The following is a 14,107-nucleotide window of genomic DNA, read 5'->3' as shown; positions in this document are numbered from 1 at the left end:
CCCTGATTTTAGTAAGAACATGTGTAGTGTGAGCATCCTTATTTATTGTCGAGGAACCTATTCTTGCCCATCTGAGAATGCTATAACTTTCTTTACAATCAGAATACAAAGCATTTTCGTAAATACATACTTTCAAGGTGTAAATGCTTATTGTTGGTGATGCATTGCAAACCTTGGTTAATAATCCAGAGGATAGTAAATTCCAGCCGGGGTAACATTTTGGAACAGATGAGGTGGCTATATGTAGTTATCAGATCATTGTAAAACTTGAATGGTACATGGGTCTTGCTTGGGAAAGGAGATCTGCCATCCGTGCCAATGTTACAGTGCCATGCAAATGTGCTTTATTCTCAATGGGCATCTAAAGTGGCCCACCTCAGTCAATTCTTGCCTTACAAATGGGTAAAAGGGAAGACGTCCCACCATTTTTATTTCTGGGCAACTCGGGGCTGCAAGGAAGCAAAGGTTAGTGACAGTAGCAACAGTTCACTGTTTTAATGGTAGTAAATTCCTCTCTGGTTTTCCCCAGGTTCCGTGCCACCATGTACCCATGTCCCGAGTCGGCCAGCGAGCGCCGAGAGATGGCTGCTGGTGTGAAAACACGCATCGAGGACTTGAATACGGTGAGTGACACTTGGACAGGTACATGGATAGCGAAGGTTTAGAGGGATATGGGCCAAAGGCAGGCAAATGGGACTAGCTTAGATGGGCATCTTGGTCAGCATGGATGAGTTGGACTGAAGGACATGCTACCATGCTGTTTGACTCTGACTCTATAACTTCTAGTGAGCTGCTAAAAACCAAGTCATTGTTTCCCATTCAAGAACTTAGAGTGGAGTGTCAGTCTATGGGGGTTGGTATCGGCATGTGATCAACATAGCCTGTGCAATGTAGCTGACCAACTTTAAAAAGGCATTGGTGTTGGCCTTGGAGATGACCATGGCTCTGGGTCATTAGATTCAAAACGGCTGGATTTTGATGGTGCCTGGGTGAATTGGGACACTCCTACGGCCATTCCTTTTCCCCTTTCCTCTTGGCCAAACATCTGGCCCAGCTATCAGCGCTGGATTTTATTCTCTGAACGGCCAAAAGCTACCTCCACCTCCACCTCCACCCAACAGCCCTACGGGAGCTGAACGAAGGTGTCTGCTGGCCCTTTCCTTTCATTACCACCCATTCCAGTCAATGTGATGGTGCTCACTGATGGCATATTCCAGCATTCTATGGTGTGGGGGGGGGGGGGGGGGGGCTTTATGTGGTGTGGAGGTGGGGGGAGGGGTCAGAATTGTTTTGCTCAGTGCATTGAGTGCATGAAGTGCCTGATTCCCATCTGTCTTAGTGTGCGGCTCACAACAGAAGTGTTCACTTGCCTGCCTTGCAACAACATAGTGTGCATATAGTAGTATTTAACTATTTCTTGGTTTCCAGTTTTCCTTCCTTCTCCACGATAATTTCTGCAGCTCACTCTGAATTGAATATAATTGACCAAGTCATCTTTCCAGGGTTAAATATTGTTGTGTGGCATTTTCTTAGCAATTCAATGATACAGTAGGCAGCATGGTGGTAAATCGGCAGAGTTGCTGCCTTACAGCACCAGAGACCCAGGTTCGATCCTGACTACGACTGCAGTCTGTACGGAGTTTGTAGGTTCTCACCGTCACTGCATGGGTTTTGTCTGGGTGCTCTGGTGTCCTCCCACACCCCAAAGACGTACAGGTTTGTAGGTTAATTTGCTTGGTTAAATTGTCCTTGTGAGTGTAGTATAGTGTTGGCGTGTGGGATGATCGCTGGCCAGCATGGACTCAGTGGGCCAAAGGGCCTGTTTCCGCGCTGTATCTCTAAACCAAACCAAAAACTAAACTTGAAACGAGAGTTTGTTTTGTTAATTTGGAATAAAAACAGGGATTGATTTTTTTTGTTTGACTTTCTGAATTCGCTTGTCGATTCTTCAGGTACTTAACCAGACTGAAAGCCATCGTCGCCGTGTCCTCCAGGAAGCAGCCAAGAACCTGCCGAACTGGCAGGTGAAGGTGAAGAAAATGAAGGCCATTTACCACACCCTGAACCTGTGCAACATCGACGTGACTCAGCAGTGTCTGATCGCAGAGACCTGGTGCCCCGTGGCTGATATGGACCGCATCAAGAAGGCACTCAACCAGGGGAAGGTGAGCAGAGAGTCAAAGACGCAGCATTTCTGTGATGCGTGTCTCAGCAAACTTTTAAAACCAGAGGGAGCTGGAAGGGAGAAAAGGCAGGACTAAGCCTGGTAAGTAAGGGGTTAGTACAGGTGAGATGGGATTTTTGATAGGTAGCTGGTTGGACAAAGGCCAGAGATGAAAAGACAGAAGGTGTGAGACAAAAGGATTGAAGAGTTGCAAATTATGAAGCTGGAAGAAGGAATGTTTAAAAGGCTATTTATTAGGGAGGGGTGTTGGGGGGTGGGGGTGGGTGGTTAGTGTAGTGAAGGTGCGGGTGGGGGTGGGGGTGGGGTGGTGAGGGCAAGAGGAACCCATACAGAATTTTACTTCGGAGTCACGTGAGTGGCTACGTGAAGAACCCACCCAGCGCGCAGGCGCGGCATTACGTCAGCAGTGCAACAGCGGCAGCAGCTGGAGCCAGGCTCTCCAGCTGCAGCATAAAGACGAGACCTCAGGTAAGTGCCTTTTTTGTTACAGAGTCGCGCTAGAGAGAATAATGGCCTCTCGCAAGCGACCAGCCAGGAGGACTGCCTGCCCTACTCCACCCGAGGACGGGTCCATAGCGGGACGGCAGCCTCTCGCAGCGGAGGAGCTTTTTCAACGCTCCCGCTCACCCGACACCGAGCCGCCCCCAGTGCTGCAGATCTCAACGCCCCGCACAGGGAGGAAGGCGACACAGAAAACCGACCGGCCGGTGTCCTCCGATGATTCGGAGGAACGGGAACACTCTCCCCCACCGAAAAGGGGAGACGCTCGGATAAGCTGCATGAGGCAGCTCCTCGAGCGTATGATTAATGAGGAGATGCGGCATCTCCCAGGAGGACGGGCTTTGGCCTCCTCCTCTCCACACCCTTCTGTACCCTCTATATTCGAGGGCGGGCAGTAAGGGAGGCCAGGACTGGGCTGGCCTATCCCAAGGGCAGGCGGAGGATATCGTCAGCATGCCGGGCGTGCCGGAAGAAGAGCTACTGGGTGTAGTGGGCCGATATGCGGCACCACCAACAACTGGGATGGTGTTGCCACCCAGAATGGCGGCAACTATAAACAGGCTGTCCAACAACCCGCTGCAGGACAAGGCTGTCCAGCAGGCCCTTGACAACTACATCGCGCCCGAAAATTGCGAGGCGCTGAGGGTCAAGACGGTAAATGGGCAGATCTGGAACCAGCTGGGGCAGCACATAAGGGCTCAGGAGGTCAAAATGCAGCGAGTCCTGAAGCTCCACTCAGCAGCCGTCACCGCCTTTGCTCGGTCCGTTGGGGATGAAGACCTGACCATACCCCAGCAGGATGCCCTCGCACTGATGTGCAGCACCACGTATGAGCTAAACAACCTACGGCGGGACAACATCAGGCCTGCCCTCAACCCAACATATGCCGGCCTCTGTAAAGCTCCAGCGCCCGAACGACAGGCGCTGCTATTTGGTGCGGATCTGGCCAAAAGGCTCAAGGAGTTGGAAGAGGCGGCAAAACCAGTAGGCCTCATGAGGGCAGGGCCAGGACCGAGCAGGGCGAAGACACCCAGTTGGCCGCACGCCTCGGCAGCCACCAGCAGATACCGAGCTGGTGAAAGCCTGGTGACCGCCTCCCACTACCCCCAGTGCTCTTTTTTAGAGCGGGGCCCAGGGCGGAGCCGTGGGAAGATGCGCCGCCCCACCGCAGCACCAACACGGACAACCTTGGGCCAGACCCACCGGAAACGACCCCACAAGTGAACATGGAGGTAGGTGGGTCTGGTTCCTGTCAACATACACAGACAAAGGGTGTAGTATTAACAGGGGGACGTTTGAGGTTCTTCAAGCATGTTTGGTGCTCCCTTACTAACAATCAGTTTATACTCAACAGTATTAGTGGATACAAGATTGAATTCAAACCAGGCGTAGAACCGCCAGTTCAGCACATGCCCCAAAGGGTGTTCCTTCCCTCGGCAGTTGAGAAGGTAGAAGGACAAGCTGAACTTGATCGGCTCGTGGCTAAAGGCATCATAGAAATGACCACACACGAGCCGCAAGAATTTGTATCAAATATTTTTCTCAAAACCAAAAAAGATGGTGGATGTCGCATTATTATTGATCTGACATCACTCAATCAGTCTGTTGAGTATCAACATTTCAAAATGGAGACATTTGTCACTGCCAGACAACTGATCTCCAAGGGATACTACATGGCAAGCATAGATATCAAAGATGCTTACTATTTGGTACCCATTCATAAAGATTACTTTAAATATCTGAAATTTATCTGGAGGGGCCAGCTATGGCAGTACCGAGCTTTGCCCAATGGTTTAACGACAGCTCCCAGACTATTTACGAAAATTCTTAAAGTGGCCATGAAGAAATTGAGAGAACTAAAACATTTAGTAGTGGCCTATCTGGACGATGTTCTCATATTAGGAAGAACACGGGAACAAGCTGTCGCAGGAGTGTTAGCCACTAAACAACTCCTTGAAACTTTGGGTTTTATCCTCCACCCAGATAAATCAATATTGGAGCCTACTACTAACATGGATTACTTAGGCTTCACTATTGACACGATTCACATGACTGTCACTCTGCCCAGAAACAAAACAGTTTCACTCATTGAAGCTTGTAGCCATTTAATTGCCACACCGCAACCTAGAATACGGCATGTAGCCAGAGTTATTGGCTCTATAGTAGCAGCATTTCCGGCTGCCCAACATGGGCCCTTGCATTATCAAAATCTACAAAGAGCAAGGACTCATGCATTACGCCTTCATAGGGGGCATTATGATCGCAAAATGGATTTACCCGCTGAAGCCAAATCAGAACTTCAGTGGTGGGTTGACAATATTTGGCACAGTCACAGTCCTATCACCGTAACCAATCCTAACATAACCATTGCAACGGATGCCAGTGCTTTAGGCTGGGGAGCTACTAACTCCAAAGACAGCACAGGTGGCAGATGGACTAACTCAGAGGCATCGCTACTACAATCACTGGGCATTAACTTTTTGGAAATGCTCGCCGCCTTTTATGGGCTAAAAGCATATGCATCTGGTATGCGACACGTGCATGTTAGAATTATGATCGACAACACTACGGCAGTATCTTATATCCAGCACATGGGTGGCATTAAATCAGTATCATGCGACAAATTAACTGCTATAATCTGGCAATGGTGTGTCGAGAGACATATTTGGCTATCAGCTGCCTATTTACCAGGCAAGCTAAATTTAGTGGCGGACACCAGGTCACGAAAATTCAACGACAACATCGAATGGATGTTGGACCCAAAATCATTTGCTAAAATTATCAAGCAATATGGTACGCCAGATATAGATTTGTTTGCGTCTAGGTTAAATCACCAACTACCCATGTATGTGGCTTGGGAACCAGACCCAGAGGCAGCAGCGGCAGATGCCTTCACGCTGGACTGGGGAAATTTCTTTTTCTATGCTTTCCCTCCCTTCTGCCTCATCAGTCGGGTACTCCAGAAAATTCAGGCAGACTCAGCCTCTGGCATTCTGGTCGTGCCCGACTGGCCTACCCAACCATGGTTCCCAATGTTCCACGACATGGTGGTAGAGACACCCAATGGTCCTTCAACACCACCCCCCAATTATTGACTCACCCGGTAACTGGCATTAGCCATCCATGCCACCAAAAATTGAAACTCCTGGTTTCCAGATTTTGAACAGGCCTTACCGGGGATTGGGGTTATCAGACAGAACAATCACCACCATGTCGGCATCCCTGCGAGTTTCCACCAAGAAACAGTACCTGACCTTCATCAGGAAATGGGAACAGTACTGTCTGGACGCAGGGACATCCTACACGACGACTTCGATCTCGGATGTGCTGGAGTTCCTGGCCCACCTGCACCATGATCTCAAGATGAGCTACAGTGCCATCAATACGGCTCGGAGCGCACTGTCCGCATACCTCATGCCGATAGAACAGCATAGTGTGGGATCCCACCCTCTAGTCATCAGACTCCTTAAGGGGATCTTTAATACCAAACCCCCTACACCTAGATACACTCACATGTGGGATGTGAGTGTAGTTCTCACACACCTTCGAGGTTGGCCTCCGGTGGGATCCCTGAGCCTGGAACAGGTCACTTACAAAACCCTCATGCTCATGGCGCTTGTCTCAGCTCAAAGGGTTCAGTCGCTCCATCAGCTTAATTTGAACTACATGGTGACCACCCCAGATACCATTACTTTCACCATGCCGGGGTTGGTAAAACAAAGTAGACCAGGTACATCAAACTCCCCGTTGATCTTCCGGGCTTACCCTCCAGAACCTAGGCTGTGTGTGGTGACCCACCTTCATCATTATCTAGACACAACCCAAACGCTAAGAGGGAGAGAGAAAGCCTTATGGGTTAGCCACAGAAAGCCTTTTGGACGGGTAACCAGCCAAACATTATCCAGATGGTTGAAACAGGTCCTCAGCATGGCAGGGATTTACACAAATGTTTTTAAATCCCATTCAACCAGGGCAGCGTCCACCTCAGCGGCGGATAGGATGCAGGTTCCCCTCGACCACATCCTCAGAGCAACGGGATGGTCAAGGGAATCGACATTCCAACGATTTTACAACAAACCGCTGATGGAACAGGACGTCTTTGCGGATACCGTTTTAAAAACCGCAAAGTTATGATTTAAAGCCCATGGGAGCTATTTTGTTTTTTGTTATAGTTAATAAATATTTCTTTTATAACTAAACAAACTTGTTGGTCTCTAGCTACCACTTCCTCCCTCGATGATCTTTCGGCAGTGAGTGATATAACTGTTACACGGTTTGAAATCACAGACCTTTGAAGTCTTCACGTAGTCACTCACGTGACTCCGAAGTAAAATAGTAAGATTAAACGAGTACTTACCAGTACGAAGTTTGATCTGTATTTTATGAGGAGTTACGATGAGGGATTACGTGCCCTCCGCTCCCACCCTCATTATATAGATCAAATTCGGACTAATGTCTCGTTGGTCTTCACTATCTTTACTTCAACTAGTGTCTATCTGTGATTCCACACCGCTGCTTGGAAGTATGCCGCGCCTGCGCGCTGGGTGGGTTCTTCACGTAATCCCTCATCGTAACTCCTCATAAAATACAGATCAAACTTCGTACTGGTAAGTACTCGTTTAATCTTACTATTAAATAACCCATGATGAGGGCAGGAGGAACTTGGCAGAGAGAGCATGCAAACAGTGCCAATTGACACCAATGTGCCTTTCAAATTGGCTTATGAAGAAGTAAAGGTGTGTGCGTGTGAGATTTTTGCTGTTTACTATTTAGGTGCCATTAATGAGTAAAATGATATCTGGAGCTGACACAAAATGAGTTTCCACCCCCTCTCTCCACCCTTTGCCCTACTCCAGGAGCGCAGCGGTTCCAGTGTTGATCCAATCATGACAGTTGTGCAAACACACATGGCACCTCCCACCTTCAACAGAACCAACAAGTTCACGGCTGGGTTCCAGAACATCGTGGACGCCTATGGTGTTGGGACATATCGAGAGATGAATCCTGGTGATGCCCGGTCGATTTTCAATAGCTTGAATTGTGTAGCCAAAATGTGTAGGAAGGAACTGCAGATGCTGGTTTACACCGAAGATAGATACAAATGCTGGAGTAACTCAGCGGGACAGGAAAAAAAGGAATAGGTGACGTTTTGTGGCAAAACCCTTCTTCCTGAAACATGACCTATTCTTCTTCTTCAGAGGCGTTGCCTGAACTGTTGGGTTACTCCAGCATTTTGCGCCTATCTTTTAAAATCTGTAATAATGACTAATCTGTTACTCCAATGTGCAAGATTGCTCTGCTGTGCGTTTTGGATGCCTTAGTGAATAGACATGGCTGGTTTAACATCTTAAGGGGCTGTCCCACCTCGGCGAGCTAGTCCGCGAGAAGAAGAGTGTCTTTGAACTTCAAACGCGAGGGCACTCGCCTGGAAAGCCTCGAGCTGGATCGGCCGTCCACGTTGAAACCGCGAGCTGGATTGACCGACCGACCGCGCGCACACAAACACACACACACACACACACACACACACACACACACACACACACACACACACACACACACACACACACACACACACACACACACACACACACACACACACACACACACACACACACATACACACACCGCAAAGGCGGGGGCCACGTTAAGCAGGGGAGCGCTGTCTGAAATTCACACCCGTGATGAAGAGGAAGGTAAATGCTATGAGAAGCTATGAAAATGCAGGGGGATTTGGACAGGTTGGGGGAGTGGGCAGATGCATGGCAGATGAAGTTTAATGTAGATAAATGTGAGGTTATCCACTTTGGTAGCAAAAACAGGAAGGCAGATCACTATCTAAATGGCGTCAAGTTGGGAAAAGGGAAAGTACAACGGGATCTGGGGGTCCTTGTTCATCAGTCTATGAAAGTAAGCATGCAGATACAGCAGGCAGTGAAGAAAGCGAATGGCATGTTGGCCTTTATGACAAGAGGAATCGAATATCGGAGCAAAGAGGTCCTTCTGCAATTGTACAGAGCCCAAGTGAGACCACACCTGTAGTATTGCGTGCAGTTTTTGTCCCCTAATTTGCGGAAGGACATTCTTGCTATTGAGGGAGTGCAGCGTAGGTTTACAAGGTTAATTCCCGGGATGGCGGGACTGTCATATGCTGAGAGAATGGAGCAGCTGGGCTTGTACACTCTGGGGTTTAGAAGGGTGAGAGGAGATCTCATTGAAACATATAAGATTGTTAAGGGTTTGGACACGCTAGAGGCAGGAAACATGTTCCGATGTTGGGGGCCACATTTTAAGAATAAGGAGTAAACCATTTAGAACGGAGGTGAGGGAACACTTATCACAGAGGGTGGTGAGTCTGTGGAATTCTCTGCCTCAGAGGGCGGTGGAGGCAGGTTCTCCGGATGCTTTCAAGAGAGAGCTAGATAGGTCCTACAGTGAAATGATAGATTAGTTACAGATGTGAACAGAGAAATTGCAGATTGAGTTTAACCCTAGCAAATATGAGGTGTTGCACTATGAAACGTCGAATATAAGGGGATAAGTATACAGTTAATGGCAAAGTCTTTAACTGCATTGATGTACAGAGGGATCTTGGGCTCCAAATCTATAGTTCCCTGAAAGTTTCAAGACAAGTAGATAGAGTGATAAAGAAGGCGTATGGTACGTTTACCTTCATTGGTCGGGATATTAAGTATGTGTCAGGAAGTCACATTGCAGTTATATAAGACTTTAATTAGGTTACATTTGGGAAAATTTTGTGTAACTCTGGTCACCCATTCCAGGGAAGATATAGAGACTTTGAAGATAGTGCATTAGAGGTTACAAGAATACTGCCTGGATTAGAGGGCATTAGATATGAGAGGTTGGACAAATTTGGATAGTTTTCTCTGGAGCATCAGAGGTTGAGGGGAGACCTGATGGAAGTAAATAAATTATTGAAGGAATGGATAGGAGAGACCTTCCAGGGTAGAAATGTCAAAAACTAGAGGGCATAGCACTCAAGTCAGATTGGGAAAGATTAAAAGAGATGTGTGGGGCAAGTATTTTTTTTACGAAGAGTGTAGTGGGTACCTGGAATGTGCTGCCTGGGATGGTGGTGTAAGTGGATGTGTAGTGGTATTGAAGAGACATTGACTTGGACACATGGATGAATGTGCAATTGAGGGATGTGGAGCAAGTGCAGGCAGAGAAGATTATTTATCTTGGCATCATGTTCGGCATAGACATTGTGGGCTGAAGGGCCTGCTCCTGTGTTGTACAGTTCTAACTTCCATTTCTGAAAATAGAACTACTGTAGAAACTGGTTAAAAATTGAATATGTAGATGGTTGAACAAGTAACGTATTCCAAGGTTATGGAAAGAGCATGACTAATTGGGTTTATTTTTCTGTAAGTTGTAATTGGACAATTGGCCAACAGAATTCCTTATGGGCTGCATGGTTCCAGCTCAAAATTTGCCCTAGGCTACAATGCAAAGATTTCTAGCTTCACCAGGCAGCTTACTGCTCAAAGCAAAACTAATGTTATAAGCCAAATAAAAATCACGAGAGGAATAAATCAGGTAAATGCATAGAGTCCCTTGTCCAGAGTAGGGGCATCAAGAACCAGAGGGCATGGGTTTAAGGTGAGGGAGGGAAGATTTAACAGGAAACTGAGGGATAACTTTTTTTATACAAAAGGCGGTGAGTTTAATTTAGTTTAGAGATACAGCACGGAAACAAGCCCTTCGGCCCACCGAGTCCGTGCCGACCAGCGATCAACCCGCACATCCTGCACACACTAGGGACAAATTACGATTACACCAAGCCAATTAACCTACATACCTGTACGTTTTTGGAGTGTGGGAGGAAACCAAAGATCTCGGAGAAAACCCACGCGGTCACGGGGGGAACGTATTAACTCCGTACACACAGCACCCATAGTCAGTATCGAACCCGGGACTCCGGCACTGCAAGCGCTATAAGGCAGAAACTCTACCGCTGTGCCACTGTGCCGTGGGTGCATGGAGCGAGCTGCCGGAAGAGGTTACTATTGCAATGTTTAAGAAACATTTGGACAGGTACATGGAGAGGACAGGTGTGGAGGCCTAGGGGCCAATTGCAGGCAGGAGGGATGTGTAGATGGACTCTGCGCCTCAATGCAGGGGATGGTGACAATTCAAATGCAACCTGTGACTGCAGACATCAAGGGCTGCAATTTTGCATTGAAAAACCATTCACTCGCAAGTTGTGGCTCGAGGGGGGAGAATGTCACGCCGCAGAAGTCTTGAGTGTGCCAGTAGTTTTTATCTTGTTGTACTTTATTATTCTACTTGTACAAACCTTTGAAACCAACCCCATAGTGTGGAACACGCTGAGATATGATTTGTTTGTGGATTTGTCTTTACAGCTCCCTATACAATCATCACGTTCCCATTCCTGTTTGCTGTTATGTTTGGAGATTGTGGGCATGGAGCAGTCCTCCTGGGATTTGCACTCATTATGATCATTAATGAGAAAAACTTTGCTGCCCAGAGAGGGGGCAATGAGGTGGGTGAAAGGTTTGACGTGTATTTTTGTAAGCAGGACTACTTCATTGGGCCGAGGTTCATTTCCTGAGTCTTTCCTATACATTAGATGTGGACAAGCATTGTTATCCCAGAGGGTTAATGGCAGGAGATGTTCTTTACAGAATAAATGACATACCTTGAGATGCCTTGAAGTCTTTGTCCCCAGTAAAATCCAGAGGGCAGTCTAACGTGTTGCAGAAAGGTGCAGTTCAAGAGGCCTTCCTGCTGGTGAGAATTAAACCACACTCACCATTTTAGACACATTGCTGGAGTAACTCAGCGAACCAAGCAGCGTCTCTGGAGAAAAGGAATGGGTGGTGTTTCGGGTCAAGACTCTTCTTCAGTCTTTTTCAGTCTTCAGTCTCTTTTCTCTAGAGAGGCTGCCCGTCCTGCTGAGTTATTCTCGCATTTTGTGTCTATCTTTGGTGCAAATCAGCATCTTCAGTTTCTTCCCACTCACCTTTTTTCCCTTTTAAATGTTTTATTTGTTCTTACTCTACCTAGTTTTATCACCATTTCAGACTACTTTCTCTTATTACAATCTACCTTTTTTTTTTTAAAGCTTCCTGTTTCATTTCAGGAACCATACATTCCTCATCCAGATATTTCTATCTCCTCTGTCAATGGAGTCTCTTGTTCCAATCATTGTCACCTTAACTATTCCATTAAATCTCTCCATGATTTTAATTTCATGAGTTATAGGAGCAGAATGAGGCCATTCGGCCCAAGTCTACTATGCCATTCAATCATGGGTGATCTATCTCTCCCTCTCAACCCCATTCTCCTGCCTTCTCCCCATAACCCTTGGCACCCATACTAATCAAGAATCTGTCATATTTCCGCCTTAAAAATATCCATCAACTTGGCCTCCACAACCTTCTGTGGCAATGAATGCCACAGATTCACCACCCTCTGACTAAAGAAATTCTGTCTCATCTCCTTTCTAATGGTATGTCTTTTTATTCTGAGGCTATGGCCTCTGGGCCTAGACTCTCCCATTAATGGAAACATCCTCTCTGCATCCACTCTATCCAGACCTTTCACGATTTTGAAAACCTCAATTGAATATCATCTTAACCTTGTCTGCCAATGCATTCTCACCACGTGGCACAAGTGGTTCAGTACAACGGTGGTGATGAGAGGGTGCGGCATTAAAACCCTCCAGTGGGGTACAAGAAATAAAAGCAAACTTGCTCCACCATTCATTAAAACAATGGACTATATTGTAACTCGTCAATACTTTCCTGCTCTAACCATATTCCTTAACAACCTTAATAACTAAAAAAATTACATTGGTCCCCACTGACTAAGCTTCCGTAACCCTCTTTGGCAGAGGATTCTAAAGTCAGCACACTCAGAATATCCAGGTCTTTCACTATTCGGTGAGTTTCAATGAGATAACCCCTCATCCTTGCAAACTCCAACGAGTACAGGCTCAGTGCCGTCAAAAGCTCGTCATATGTTAACCATTCTCTGTCTTGATGCATTGTTTGTATTTTCATTGCTTTGTCATGCAGTGTCAAACCTATTACACAGCATGGGTTTAGGCCTATTCTTTGGATGGTGTTGATGGAGTGACTTGGCCAATACTATTTGCAAAGGAGAGCCCTAATTTTGTTACCTAGTTTGGTAAAAGATGGTGAATAGACCAACATCCTTTAATATTCATTATCTCATCTGTCAGACTCCGTCTGGATGGGTTTCTATTGGCTCCAGTATCCCCACCTTTTGTGAGAGAGTTTTCTAAATCTCTATTACACGTGGTGTGGAATAAGTGCCTCTGAATTTCATTTTAGCCTGGTGTGGCTCCAATTTTAAAGGCTCCTTGTTCTGGTTTCTCATTTTGGAATAGCTCAGCCATGATTGAATGGCGGTGTAGACTTGATGAGCTGAACGACCGAATTCTGATCCTGGAACTTATGAACGTGGGAATAAATACTTCCTCTGGATCTGTTCTGTCAATGTACTAAATGCTATGACCACAACAACCTTGAGGAGAACACAAGCCTACTTTCAATGGGACTTTAATGTCATGTGTACCGCGGTACATTGAAATTCATTTTTGCATACAGTTAAGCACAAGTAACAATTTGAGCAATCTTCCACCATAAATTACAGCTAAAACTCCAGTGTCGGCCTAGTAAATGGTGAGATATGTTCCACTCCTTGGAACCTCTGAATGTTGGTGGTCACAGCATTCCAGGGGTAATGGGAAATGTATGTGGTTGGTACATAAGTGTATATGAAGCCTAATGCAGTCTCCACTATTTGGCCCTCTATTCAGATCTGGAATACTTTCTTCAGTGGACGCTATCTCATCCTGCTGATGAGTGTATTCTCTATTTACACTGGATTCATCTACAATGACTGCTTCTCAAAATCCTTCAACATATTTGGATCCTCGTGGCATGTCCGAGGGATGTATCATAGTGGTCAGTGGACGTAAGTCGTGCAGCAAATTTCAAAGAATAAGAGCTGGGTCAGTTAGCCAGAACATTCAACTTTGTGTGATTGTTCCAAATGAGTCCATTTTAATTCTGTCCTTTTTGTCTGCTCCCTTAATTTCATTGTCAAATATCAACGAAAAATTGGGCAGCTTTGACACTGAATTACCTGGCGCAGCAGTAGAATTGCTGCCTTACAGCGCCAGAGACCCGGGTTCAATCCTAACTACGGGTGCTGTCTGTACGTAGTTGTACGTTCTCCCCGTGACCATGTGGGTTTTTAGCGGGTGATCCGATTTCCCCCCCCACACTCGGGTTTGTATGTTAATTGGCATTGGTAAGAAGATTATAAATTATCCCCAGTGTGTGTAGGATAGTGCTTGTGTGCGTGGATCGCTGGTCGGCACAAACATGGTGGGCCGAATGGTCT

At 46.6% G+C, this 14,107-nt stretch overlaps 1 protein-coding gene across 2 annotated transcripts in view; it reads left to right on the top strand.

Annotated features, from left to right (window-relative positions):
* Window positions 1-14,107, top strand: part of LOC129706233 (V-type proton ATPase 116 kDa subunit a 4-like) — a 55,433-nt gene that overhangs the window by 26,057 nt on the left and 15,269 nt on the right. For both annotated transcript variants that reach the window (XM_055650347.1, XM_055650346.1), the window contains exons 9-13: window positions 530-623; window positions 1,953-2,165; window positions 7,543-7,693; window positions 11,074-11,213; window positions 13,518-13,675. In XM_055650347.1, the coding sequence (XP_055506322.1) occupies window positions 530-623; window positions 1,953-2,165; window positions 7,543-7,693; window positions 11,074-11,213; window positions 13,518-13,675 (756 nt within the window). The remainder of the gene's footprint in view (window positions 1-529; window positions 624-1,952; window positions 2,166-7,542; window positions 7,694-11,073; window positions 11,214-13,517; window positions 13,676-14,107) is intronic.

This window comes from Leucoraja erinacea, chromosome 19 (assembly GCF_028641065.1).
Source record: "Leucoraja erinacea ecotype New England chromosome 19, Leri_hhj_1, whole genome shotgun sequence".
NCBI lineage: Eukaryota > Metazoa > Chordata > Chondrichthyes > Rajiformes > Rajidae > Leucoraja > Leucoraja erinaceus.
The sequence above is the reverse complement of the archived record's forward strand: the minus strand, read 5'-3'. Positions and strand labels throughout refer to the sequence as shown.